This window comes from Cololabis saira, chromosome 4 (assembly GCF_033807715.1).
Source record: "Cololabis saira isolate AMF1-May2022 chromosome 4, fColSai1.1, whole genome shotgun sequence".
In the NCBI taxonomy this organism is placed as follows: Eukaryota; Metazoa; Chordata; class Actinopteri; order Beloniformes; family Belonidae; genus Cololabis; species Cololabis saira.
This window is the reverse complement of record NC_084590.1, coordinates 48,368,585-48,382,003: the sequence shown is the minus strand read 5'-3', so window position 1 is coordinate 48,382,003 and position 13,419 is coordinate 48,368,585. Positions and strand designations below refer to the sequence as shown.

At 40.9% G+C, this 13,419-nt stretch overlaps 1 protein-coding gene and 1 non-coding gene across 2 annotated transcripts in view; both read right to left on the bottom strand.

The window, feature by feature from the left end:
* Positions 1-4,438: 4,438 nt before the first annotated feature.
* LOC133442073 (gastrula zinc finger protein XlCGF26.1-like) overlaps positions 4,439-13,419 on the bottom strand; it is a 55,792-nt gene continuing 46,811 nt past the window's right edge. The window contains exon 5 of the mRNA XM_061719984.1: positions 4,439-5,362. Coding sequence (XP_061575968.1) covers positions 5,316-5,362 — 47 coding nt within the window. The 3' untranslated portion in view covers positions 4,439-5,315. The remainder of the gene's footprint in view (positions 5,363-13,419) is intronic.
* trnat-cgu (transfer RNA threonine (anticodon CGU)) lies at positions 7,407-7,479 on the bottom strand. Its single transcript has one exon. It is a non-coding gene; the product is annotated as a tRNA-Thr (tRNA).

Sequence of the window (13,419 nt, the reverse complement as noted above, 5' to 3'; positions counted from 1 at the left end):
GGCTAACTCCTGTATATGTATTATATATGTAATCAACCATTTGTCCTTAAGAGCTGAACTTTCAGGATCGATTCCTTGAATGCTTTGCTAAATTTGCCCCTTTTAACATTTCTTTATATTTTGATGTTAAATCCACTGTTTTTGGCAATTTCTGTACATTTAATACATTTCAGTACCCCTTTACCTGAAGTCTCCATTAACACCAAACTTGGCACAATGTATTTTTTGGATTGTACTTGTCAAGCCTAACAGGTTTGAGGACGATTTGTCAAAAAACTTAATCGTACAGGAATACCGTATTGGCCCGAATATAAGACGACCCTGATTATAAGACGACCCTCTTTTTCAAGACTCAAGTTTGAAAAAAGACTTTTTGAACACCAAATTCAATTTTCATACAGAAAATAATTACAGTACATCTGAAACAAATGATTATAACAATATATTCGAGAGAAAAAGCCTGTTATTTTGCCTCATTCAAATCATTATCTTGAAGTTTGCATCATAACTTCTCCTCAGCTGCCGGTTCACCTGCCGATCTTCCACCCACTTTTCTCGTTCCTCCATCTTCTGTTATCTCTTCTCTTATTTTCTTCTCTTTTCTTTCTTAGCGCTATTTTTTTCATTTTTCTTCTTCGTGACAGGGGTTGGCTTTGGCCTGGGGAGTTAAGTTCAGCATTCGCTTTAAAGATATCTGGCTCCATCTAGCATTGTGAATGGGTATAACGTCTAGACCCCGAATGTAAGACGACGCCCACTTTTTCAGTCTTATTTTAATGAAAAAAAACCTGTCTTATTTTCGGGCCAATACGGTACATAATTTTTCATATCATATTTATTAAAACGATCATAACAGTGTTAACAGTCTGTATGGATATTTAGTAAAATTCATCAATAGCAAAAAAAACCCCGTCAGATGTTCAAAAAGTTATTTGAACGTAGAAAGTTTTGGTCTTTCACTCACACATTAAGGCTGGTGGACGCACTTTTCTGAGGTTTTGTCCGTTGGCGACACTCACTGGTGATGCAGTGAAGTGCAGAATATGAGGAAACGACGTCAACAATAAGTTCACGACCACGTGAAGGACACGACAGTCCTGGTCCTGGACCTGGACCTGGACCTGGATCTGGACCTAGACCTGGATCATAAGGGGGGGCCCTCCTGCCGAAGGCCAGACTGGGGGAGTCGGGGACGTCAGCAGCACAGCAGGCATGTGGAAGCAGCAGCGGGATGACCAGAGGGGGGGGGGGGGGGCGTCAGCAGCAGACAGCAGACATCAGACATCCACGTAGGCAGGTGGAAGCAGCGTCGGGATGATCGGGGAGGGGGGACCGGGACCACAGGCCAGAACGCAGCTCCTGAAGCTCCGGCCTGCAAACATGCACAAAAGAGAAAAAAGGGGGGCCGGCACAAGAAACTACAGGAACGATGGACAAAAACGATAGATATGAGATATTTATAATAAATAAAAATGGTAATGGAGAAAAGAGAAAGGGAAAAGGAGAGGAGAAGAAGGGTGAGAGGCACCGTCCAGCGGATCATATCGGTGCCCCCCTGCAGCATAAGCCTATAGCAGCATATATACCGCAAAGCTATATTTGAGACTAACTATTATAGTCTTGTTCTATAGCTGCAACTATGACTACTGACTCTAACACACTAGAGTTTATACTACCTAGAGATTTACCAACACTAGCTAGAGGTTTACTAAACAGAAATGTTTTAAGTTTAGTTTTAAAAGTGGAGGAGGTGTCAGCCTCCTTAACCCAGATTGGAAGTTGGTTCCATAGTATTGGTGCCTGATAGCAGAACGCCCGCCCTCCAAATCTACATTTGGATACTCTAGGAACTACGAGTAAACCTGCACACTGAGAACGCAGAGCTCTGCCAGGAACATAAGGCACTATCAGGTCTTGTAAATACTGCAGAGCTGAGCCGTTTTGGGCTTTATATGCAAGTAATACAATTTTAAATTGGATTCTGAATTTTACGGGTAACCAATGGAGCGACGCTAACACTGGAGAGACGTGGTCTCTCCTGCTGATTCCTGTCAGCACTCGTGCTGCTGCATTCTGGATCAGCTGGAGCCTATTCAGCAAATTACTTGGACATCCTGCTAACAACACATTACAGTAATCTAGTCTAGAAGATACAAACGCATGAACTAGTTTTTCTGCATCACTCTGCGAGAGGATTTTCCTAATTTTTGCAATATTACGGAGATGGAAAAACGCTATTTTACAAACCTGATTAACATATGGTTTAAACAACAAATCCTGATGGAAAACAACACCAATGTTTCTCACAGTTGCACTGGAAGCCATCGCAACAACATCTATTCCCTTCCTAAGATGCTCTGGACCAAGAATGATAACCTCTTTTTTATCTGAATTTAGAAGCAAGACATTTCTGGACATCCAGTCCTTGATGTCCCTAAGACATGCCTGAAGTTTAACCAACGGTTCTGTTACATCCGGCTTCATAGACAAATAGAGCTGCGTATCATCAGCATAGCAATGAAAGTGTATGCCGTGATTCTGGATTTTACTTCCCAATGGCTGCATGTATAAACTGAACAAGATTGGCCCTAGCACTGAACCCTGCGGAACACCATAACAGACCCTTGACTGTTTTGAAGAAACCTCATGTACATGAACAAACTGGAACCTGTCAGATAGATATGATTTAAACCAACGTAGAGCTGTCCCTTTAATCCCAACAACATGCTCTAACCTGTGCAGTAAAATGCTGATCTACAGTGTCAAAAGACACTTGTTTATCGATCAGCAGTCCTCGATTGGAAATCCCGACCCGAGCGATTTAGCGGTCAAAACCCGGGCCAAACGACGCCGTTCTACCTAATATTCTAAACTCTCTCCTGGTCGTCTCGGACTCGTATTATTAATCGTGAGGTAGCACCACGTGGGACCTTCAGAACAAACATGGAGGCGGACCACGAACGGAGAAAAGTACCAAGTGCAACGTCCTAGAAAGTTCTTCCAGAAAGTGGTTTAGAGCACGTTTTGGAGCATTTGGAACACAATGAAACAGGTTTGTAGTAAAGTGTAAAGAAAATGTTATAGGCTATATCTGGGGAACCTTGAGGTCCTGGAAGCCTATACCCCATATTTAACATTATCCTATAGGTGCTTATAAGTGTGTAAAGTTTGGTGTAAATCAGAGTATCTTTGACTTTTTTCCTCCAGGGACGACGGGGCACCTGTCAGCCAGCGAGGCCGAGAACGGCACACCATTCACGGACACAAATCTGCCGAAGACCCCCGGGTTCGGCCGGTGAGCTGGGTGTTTGAGCATGGGGTCCAGGGACCTTCAGAACAAACATGGAGTCCGGCGGACCGCGACCGGAGAAAAGCCGACCAAGTCCAAGAAAGAGGCACCGTTATCGGACACTTGTTCATCGATCACTGGTCCTCGGCTGTAGTAAGGTGTAAAACGAGTCTTTATGTCAAATCATTCAAAAGTTATGGCAGAAAGTAGGAACTATCAAATATGGACCAATCAGATGAAGGGGGGGCGTGCTTTTTGGCGTCTATCGTCGCCACGGCAACGCTTTTGACTGAGAAAAGTAATGCGCTTCGTCGCAGGATGGAGACACACATTTTGATGTACAGCACACCTGGGTGCACTTTACGGTTCGGGCCGCATTAACATCCGAAGAAATGGCATAAATTGTGCCAAAATTACACGATTAATTCAAAATAGCAGACTTCCTGTTCGGTTTCGGCCATGGCGCCAAGAGACTTTTCTTTAAGTTGCGACATGATACACGTGTGTACCGATTTTCGTGCATGTATACACGTCAAACCGTATTGTGGGGCTTGAGGCACAAAGTTTTCTAGGGGGCGCTGTTGAGCCGTTAGGCCACGCCCATTAATGCAAACCATTAAATATCAAATGTTTTACCAGGCCTGGCTTGGGGAAACATTTGGTGACTTTTGGGGCACGTTTAGGGGGGCAAAAAGTCCCTCATTTCACCAGAAAAAAATAAATAAATAAAAATAAATAAATAAAAACAAGGAGAAAAAAAAAATCTACAGATACAATAGGGCCTTCGCACTGTCAGTGCTTGGGCCCTAAAAATAACAGTAATTATAATAACACTATCATATGCTGTAACAATGCACCTTCCAATAATCATATCTACCTCACACTGCTGCACCTTTTACTTTTTTAAATATTGTATATATGTTCATAAGTGCCACATTTGTTTATTTACTGTTTGCTATTTTTAAATCTGGGTACAGTGAGCAAAATAACCGGAGTCAAATTCTTTGTCGGGCAATGTTCAAACTTGGCCAAAAAAACTGATTCTGATTCTGATGTGTTTTAATTCAATTCAGTTCATCTTTCTTGGCTTAAACTTTTTGGGTTCTCTCTACATATCTGACGCATATTAGAGTGTTTTGTGCAGTTTGTGTTAGAATGAAACTGTAATCTATGTCAGTATTACAATAAATAAAAGAAAGAGAGTGTGAAATGATCTCTCTCATGAAATAAAAGTCAGATTTGTGCTGATGGTGAACAAGAGAATAAAAAGTGCCTTGTGATGGTCGGTGCTGCTCCTGGTACTGAGACTAATCACAGACAAACACTTATTAACCACAGTAAACTGAACAAGAGAAAAGATCCAAGTTTTACTGAAGATTTTTGATTTTCTTTGAAGTGTTAACAATCATCGTAATATCCAGAAAACATTTACAATATTTACTGGAACAAACTGAGGGACATTCATTGACCAAGTCAAGTTCATTTGTGTTTCGTGTTTCATGAACAAATGCTGTTGTTTCCACAGATCTCTTCACTCTCTCTCTTCATCAGTGACACAGAGAGAAACTTTAAAAACCTGACGAAGCTAAAAAACGACAACAACAAAAGGAAAACTTGGAATGAAACGGAAACATGTAATTAAAAAGAAAACACCGGGGAGTCATGTGACTCGGTGGAGGAGATGGCTGCTTTGCTGAGCAGCTCCGCCGCGGCAGCGTAGACATTTATCCATCACTACATTAGTAGTAAAAACCTCCTCCGTACTACTTTAGATGAAGAGCTTGAGAAACAATGTCGAACAAAACTCAAGTTCAAATTAAAGGCTACATTTTGATGAACAGTTTTTTTTAACAATAATATAATAACAATAAAGACTTTTTGACTTAACGTGAAATAAATGAATATATGAGAAGTTTGTAAAACTCTGTAATTCAGAAACTATGTACATCTTCATCATCTTCATCATCATCACGGTCCAGTCAGAGTCTGTCCAAACAAACTGGTTCTGCTTCAACTCTGAGGATGATCAGGACACGACTCGTCCGTCCTGGACTCTCTCACCATCCTCTCCACCTGTAGAGGGAAGAAGAAAGAAGAGAGCAGATAAAGGAGTGTTTGCAGAGATCCCTCCACCAGCTGTAGAGGGAAGAAGAAAGAAGAGAGCAGATAAAGGAGTGTTTGCAGAGATCCCTCCATCAGCTGTAGAGGGAAGAAGAGAGCAGATAAAGGAGTGTTAGCAGAGATCCCTCCATCAGCTGTAGAGGGAAGAAGAAAGTAGAGAGCAGATAAAGGAGTGTTTGCAGAGATCCCTCCATCAGCTGTAGAGGGAAGAAGAAACAAGAGAGCAGATAAAGGAGTGTTTGCAGAGATCCCTCCATCAGCTGTAGAGGAAGAAGAGAGCAGATAAAGGAGTGTTTGCAGAGATCACTCCATCAGCTCTAGAGGAAGAAGAAAGAAGAGAGCAGATAAAGGAGTGTTTGCAGAGATCCCTCCATCAGCTGTAGAGGGAAGAAGAAAGAAGAGAGCAGATAAAGGAGTGTTTGCAGAGATCACTCCATCAGCTGTAGAGGAAGAAGAAAGAAGAGAGCAGATAAAGGAGTGTTTGCAGAGATCCCTCCATCAGCACATCCAGGACTTCAGAGTTCAGAGCTGCAATGGAGCAGCTGTGTGTCTGAACATCCTGGAAGGCCGTCAGCTGGAATACACCTTTATTTCTGGACACGTGAACACCAGCACAACACTGGTCTACAACAAACATCTGGACCCTTTGATTGGCCGACTGCTGTCTCTGTGTTTCTGTCCAATCCTGCAGCCTATCATCATCCTCCTCTCACAGCTTCATGAGGAAAGCAGCTGCTGAGAAGCTGCAGCTTCACTGGAAACACTGATCTTTGTTTTGATACCAACTGGATTTAGTAGAAAACTGCTGTAAGCAGCAGAACCAAGTCCAACCTCCACTGACCTGAGAGTCTGCAGCTGGTAGTCTGGACTCTGCACCAGATCAGAAAGCTGCTTCACATCTGAATATTAACAAGCAGGACTTCTTCATCCTGCTGCTCCATCTGATCAGTCAGCTGTCACTCTGATCAATCAATCTTCTTTCTACTTTCATGCAACAAACCTCCCAACTGTCCCAGAAAAACTACACCAAAATGATCAACCATGAAACTAATCCAACCGTGGAAAACATTTGAAAAAGCTGCAGAGAAAAGCAGCTGGAGATGAAATCTGGAATACAATATGTAATCCTGGATCAATCTGGGAACTTTATATTCAGTTGTTTTTTTAAAAGACCTTAAAGGAGCTTGAGGCAGGATTTATGAAAAAAATTTGTATACGTTTTAAGTTTTCTAGTAATAATGTCAGATGAAGTGTTCAAACCAAAAAGAATGATCCCTCTAGTGTATCTCTCCGTTGCCTTGAACAGGCTGTGTGCTGCAAAATGTGCTGCAATTCGGAGTCCAAATTTCCCGCGCTGTCCTGCGGATGTGACGTCACATGACGCTGCATGCGCGTTCTCCCCGTTCTCCCCGTTCTCCCGTACCGGCTTCGCTGTTGGCTGCAGTACCCCCGGCGGCCGTCGTGGCGAAAGTTGGCGCTAGAGAGTCTCATTTCTTAAAGGAGCCTCATGCTCCTTTAAGATCAAGATATTATTGACATTTTTCTGAATAGAATACAAATGATAAATATCAAATTTCTAGTATTACATACAGTATTTAAATGTCGGATCAAGTGTATTTTTTTGTAATTTCCCAGTTAACTCTTGTTTGTTCCGATGGTTTATTCCAGGTTCAGACACATCTCTGGTTCTTCAGTTGTCTGACACATTCAGATGTTTAGTTTTTATGTCATAAATCAGAAGAGGAACTTTAAGAAGAAACAAAGTGTTAGTGGACTAAAGCAGTGAAGAAGAACTCTGTTCCATATGAAGGGAAGATAGACTGGAAAGCAGCAGTTGGACACATTCGGATGGCAGATAATCAAGACAGTTTCAGAACAGAAGGTGAAGACTTGATTCAAACATTTGGTTTGAAACTTAACATTACTTCTTAACATTACCTTACTTTTAATAATAATTATTATAGTTCCATCCTTACTTTTGTGTTCATGAGTTTAAAGGCTCTGCTGGGATTTGAACCCAGGATCTCCTGTTTACGAGACAGGTGCTTTGACCACTAAGCCACAGGGCCTTCGATTAACGAAGCAGGTATGTAAAGACACATGGCGCTTTTACACTAGTACCTAGCGCGCTTCTACTCTTCCCGCCCCCGTTTTGAGTTTTTAAACTACAGTCCGAGGCAGGTTGAGGCATGCCGAGTAGATACTTTTTCTGTATCTATTCTGCCAGTATGTGATCAATTATACAAATTATATCAATTATATTCAAGTCCGTTTTATGACTTTAACGCTTTGCTGTTCTTCACTCGTGCCACATGGTGTGGTATTTCTTTACGTGGTGTGTCTGACAGTCAGTTACTCCCCAACTTCCTGCTTCCTGCTTCCTGCTGCAAGCAAAAACTCTGGCAAGGCACTGAAAATAGTGATTTCTCTTTTTTATTGTATTTTTTGGATCTTTGAAGCACTTTAAATAACGTAAATACTCTTTTAAATTATGTATCTAATTAATATATTTTAAAGAGTGGGTGGTCAACATACAAGGAGATTTTTAATGGATTGACAGTCAGGCCTATCCACCTGCTGTGCACCCTGGGCCTCCTCTACTGCTGCTGGCTGCTGCTTCAGCCTGTGTTCTCTGCCTGCTGTGCGATCCAGCCTGAGCATCTTCTGCTGCTACCGGTTGCCTCCTGGCCTGTGTTTTCCATCTTCCATAGACTCCATCTAGCCGTGGCCCCCTCTGCTGCTTCTGGCGGCTGCCTCGGCCTGCACTCTTCACCTGCTGCAGCCTACTGAGCTGGCCTCCAGCCTTGGCCTGCATTCTCCACCACCTCTATCCTGCTGAATTTCAGGCATTGCAGGCCTTAAAGGTTGAACACCATGCCTCCTAAAGCCCAAAACAACACCACTGAGGATAATGTCACCATGGTGAAGTGCGTGAACTGTTGAACCAGCAAAAAGACTTTTACAAAACTCTACTTGAACAACAGGAAAAAAGCTTTAAAACCTGTGTACAGATCATAGTTGATTCTTCAAACAGGATGATTGATGATCTAGCAAAGCAAGTCTATGATCTCAAGGTGAGTCTGGAAAATGACTCAAAATGAATTTGATGATTTCAAGAACTCTTGTAAAACTTGGTCCAAGACCTGTAATGAGACCAAGACAGACTTGGACACAATTTGCAAAAGTTTGATCTCAATCTCAGACAAGACAGATTATCTGGATGGCCAATCAAGACGCTGTAATATTGTCATAGATGGCATTAAAGAGTCTGGGAGAGAAAAAAGTGTCTGAAACTGAAGAAAATGTGAGAAAACTATTCAGTGAAAAACTACAGATGGATCATTTGAAACTGGAGTTGGATTGGGTTCATAGGACCGGGAAGCTGATGTCGTCATCATCATCGGAAACATCAGAAAAGCCCCGACCCATTGTGGTCAGATCTCTGCGCTTGAAAGACAAACTTGCTGTTCTGGCGAAAGCTAAAAACTTAAAAGGCTCAGGCATCTACATCAATGAGGACTTCCCTGAAGCTGTTCGGCAAAGAAGGAAAGATCTACTCCCAGCAATGAAGGCAGCGCGAGAGAGAGGTGACATTGCATATTTGAGATACGACAAACTCATTGTCCACCCACCTTCCCTAAACCCACCTCAACAAAGGAAAGCTACTTCTCAGAGTTTGGCTCATTAGGCATTAAGCATTTTTGACAGTATTTTGTTTTCTTTCTCACACATCTACAGCACATTCCTTTACACACACTATGGACCACAACAAATATGATTTTGAAGGGCAGTAGTCGGGGGCCCCGGGGCAAAATAAGGACCGTTTGGTTCAGATTCTCGCAAATTCGCCAAATTTGGCACAGATGTTGTCCATACTATACTTAATCATTTTAAGATGGGTGCCAAGATTGGCGCCCCATGGTGCTGCCATATTTCGCAATCCAATATGGCTGCCACCCCCCAAAAACGGAAAGGCCTAGAAACATAAATGATACCACTTTTTATGTGTTTTCTGGATCGTAGAATCTGATTCTGGTGTTATTTCAATGATTTGAGGTCAAGTTTACCCCTCAAGGTCAAGGTTACTCATCAAAGTTAGTATATAAAGGTAATATTGGGGTAAAATCCAGTATTTTTGGGTCGCCATGCCAGCTTCTACCCCCCAAAGTTTTTTTTTTCTTCTCATTATAAGCTATACTCAAAAGTCAAAACAATCAGATTATGTCATCTCAATGATATTAGGTCAAGTTTACCCCTCAAGTTTACCCAAGTTAACATAAAGGTCATTTTTATGTCTTGCTCAACATTATGCCATTCCTGGAGGCCCAAATGACACCTAGTACCCAACGCATTGATGCTGTATGGGACAACTACCCAGAGGAAAATAACCTAAAATATCTGACACAGAAACGACGTGGGAATGGTTCAATGACAAAAGTAGGTGATGGTAGCACTCCAATCCCTAAGCATGAATGGAACAGTGGCTTCCTAAAAAACGAGGACAACAAAAAGGAGCTCTTCTCATTCATCAGCACACAGATCTCAAAGAATGACATGCGTGGAAAGCTCCTTCTGACTACCCGCTTTGAGATTGTGCTCTCCAACATGCCTTGTGATGTCACAAAACTTCAGAAGTGCAACCATTCTGAGGCAGACACCAGGATCCTCCTGCATCTGGCACATGCAGCAGAGCAGGGTCATACAACAGCCTATGTTCGCACTGTAGACAGCGATGTTGTCATTTGGGCAATCCGGTTTTTCGAGACCCTTGGCCTAACAGAGCTCTGGGTGGGTTTTGGTACTGGTCGAAAATATCGTGACATACCAGTCCATACCATCTACTCTGATCTCGGTCCATCAAAGTCCTTGGCACTACCCCTCTTCCACAGCTTAACAGGATGTGACACAACTTTCCAGTTTCTTGGATGTGGCAAGAAGACTGCTTGGGCAGCCTGGAGAAGCATACCAGACCTCACCAACACACTAGTTGCTCTCACAAACACCCCTGACCTCTTCAGTCTTGAGTCTGTGCATATGCAGAACATTGAGCGTTTCGTCGTCCTCATATACAGCAAGGGGTGTGGTGCAGCTGGTGTCAATGAGGCCAGACATCGCCTCTTCACCACTGGAAGTAGATCACTGGAAAACCTCCCACCTACCCAAGCCGCATTGTTCCAGCATGTCAAGCGAGCGCTACTGCAGGCAAGTTTCTACTGGAATCAGGCAACCTCGGTCCAGCAGGAAATTCCTGACTTCAGTGAGTGGGGCTGGCACAAAGATGGCACTGGCACATGGCAACCACTGTGGACCACTCTTAATGATGCATCAGCAGCATGTGACCTTCTTGTACGCTGTGGCTGCCTCAAGGGATGCATGGGAAGGGGCAAATGCAATCGTATCGGTGTCCGATGCACAATCCTCTGCAAATGCAAAGGTGGGTGCCTTAATAACGAAGATGACAGCCATTAACTCCCCGCTTTGCAAGGAATGGAGACACAATAAAGACTGTGAATGACATTTTGAAGTTTTACGGAATAACTATTTTGATTACAGTGTCCCCTACTGTCAGTTGTTTAGTTAAAGTTGAAGTTGTACTTGTGGAAAAAAAAGAAGAAAAAAAAGGCTGTGTCCCTAAACACATTTTGTTTGTCTTTTTCTGTTGGCACATATACATTTTAATTGAAAATTGTTTGTTATTCGTTTATTGTTTATAATAAACAATCTACTGTTTTGAGTTGTGAAACATTGATACATACATACATACAAGTATAGCTTATAATGAAAAAAAAAAAAAGAAAATGTTTTGGGCGTAGCATCTAGCATGGCACACCAGAAATACTGTATTTTACCCCTATATTGCCTTTATATACCAACTTTGATGAGTAAAATTGACCTTGAGCGGTAATCTTGACCTCAAATCATTGAAATAACACCAGAATCAGATTCTACGATCCAGAAAACACATAAAAAGTGGTATCATTTATGATTCTAGGCCTTTCCGTTTTTTGGGGGGTGGCAGCCATATTGGATTGCGCAATATGGCAGCACCATGGGGCGCCAATCTTGGCACCCATCTTAAAATGATTAAGTATGGTATGGACAACATCTGTGCCAAATTTGGCGAATTTGCGAGAATCTGAACCAAAATATGCCCGGGGCCCCAGACTACAGATCTTTAAGCCCTTTGATCCTTCAATATTTGACTCCTACAGTTATGATTTTGACCCTGGTCTAAATTTTTTTTTCGGGATATGATACCTCTAACTTTTGTAGTTTTTATAACGAAACCCAGTTTAATGATTTATGTGCTTCTATGCCTCAAAATATATTCTCTACTTTTCATTTGAATATTAGAAGTCTTTCTAGGAACTATGACAAATTTATTCATTATTTATCGTTACTCAAACATGATTTTTCTGTTATTGCTTTATCAGAAACATGGCTTACAGAGAACTCTAGAGATACCTTTAAATTACCTAATTACAATTCAGCTCATTACATAAGAGAGAATAGATCTGGAGGTGGAGTATCTCTGTTTATTCATGGTGACTATGAATTTAAAATTAGGAATGATCTCTCTCTGAAATCAGATAGGGCTGAGGTGGAATCGGTCTTTTTGGAGCTCTCTTGTCTCTCTGGTGGAAAAAATTTTATTGTTGGTGTTATTTACCGCCCACCTGACTCTGTTATCAAAGATTTTAATGAAAGTCTGTCCAGTTCTCTTGACCTTATAAGCAAAGAGGATAAACTCTGTTTCATTTTAGGAGATTTCAATATAAACCTTTTTAAAAATAATTTAGATACTCTCACTGGGGATTTTTTAAATATTCTTTATTCTAATTACTTTTTCCCTCTTATTCATAGATCTACATGAGTTAAAGAAAATTCGGCAACTTTAATTGATAACATCTTAACTAACTCTTTGAGTAGAGGAATGAAATCAGGGGTTTTGTATTCAGATTTGTCAGATCATTTCCCCATTTTCCAGTACTCTTTAATTAATGTTAATAGAGTTAAACATGCCAAGAAAACAATGTACAAAAGGATTATGAGCAAGTCTAATATTTCTAAATTTAAAGACATGCTTGCTAGTATCTCATGGGATGATCTTTATGAGCAAAATAATGTTGAAATTGCATATAAAAGTTTTATGAACATTATTAGCTTTAGTTTTTATCAGTGTTTTCCAATTGGCAGTTCTACTAAGAAATACAGTCAAGCCTTTAACAAGCCTTGGTTTTCAGTTGATTTACTGAAGCTGTTGAGAAAAAAAAATAAAATGTACAGAAAATATGTCTCAAATCCTACTCCTCTTACCCATGGTGTTTATAAATCCTATAGGAATAAATATACTCACTCCATTAGGCTTGCAAAAAAGAAATATTTCAGTGAAAAATTCAATAGTTGTTCAAAAGATATTAAAACCATGTGGAAAGTAATAAATCAGTTGTTGCAAAGAGAAAGGACTACCCCAGAGCTCCCTTCAGTTTTCTTGGATGGGGAAAATTCTTTCAACAATCCATTTGATATAGCTCAAAGATTTAATGATTTTTTTTGTTAATATTGGTTATGAATTGTCAAATAAAATTTCTACTTGTCATGGTAATCCACTGGATTTTATTTCTAAAAATGTTCCTATTATTTCGTCATTCAAGCTCCCAAATATTCAAGAAATAAGTGACATAATTGATGAACTGAAAACATCTTCAGCCGGTCATGACAATATACCTGCATTCCTTGTCAAACAGGTGAAACAGACAATACTGCAGCCACTTGTTTATATCTTTTCCTTGTCTTTGAAAACAGGCATTGTGCCAGAAGATTTAAAAATTGCAAAAGTTATTCCTCTGTTTAAAGCTGATGACCCATGTTGTTTCAATAATTATAGACCCATTTCTATTTTGCCATGTTTTTCAAAAATATTAGAGAAAATTATTTATAAACGGATTCTTTTTCATCTAGATTCTAATTCAGTTCTCTACAAACATCAGTATGGTTTTCGGAAAAAT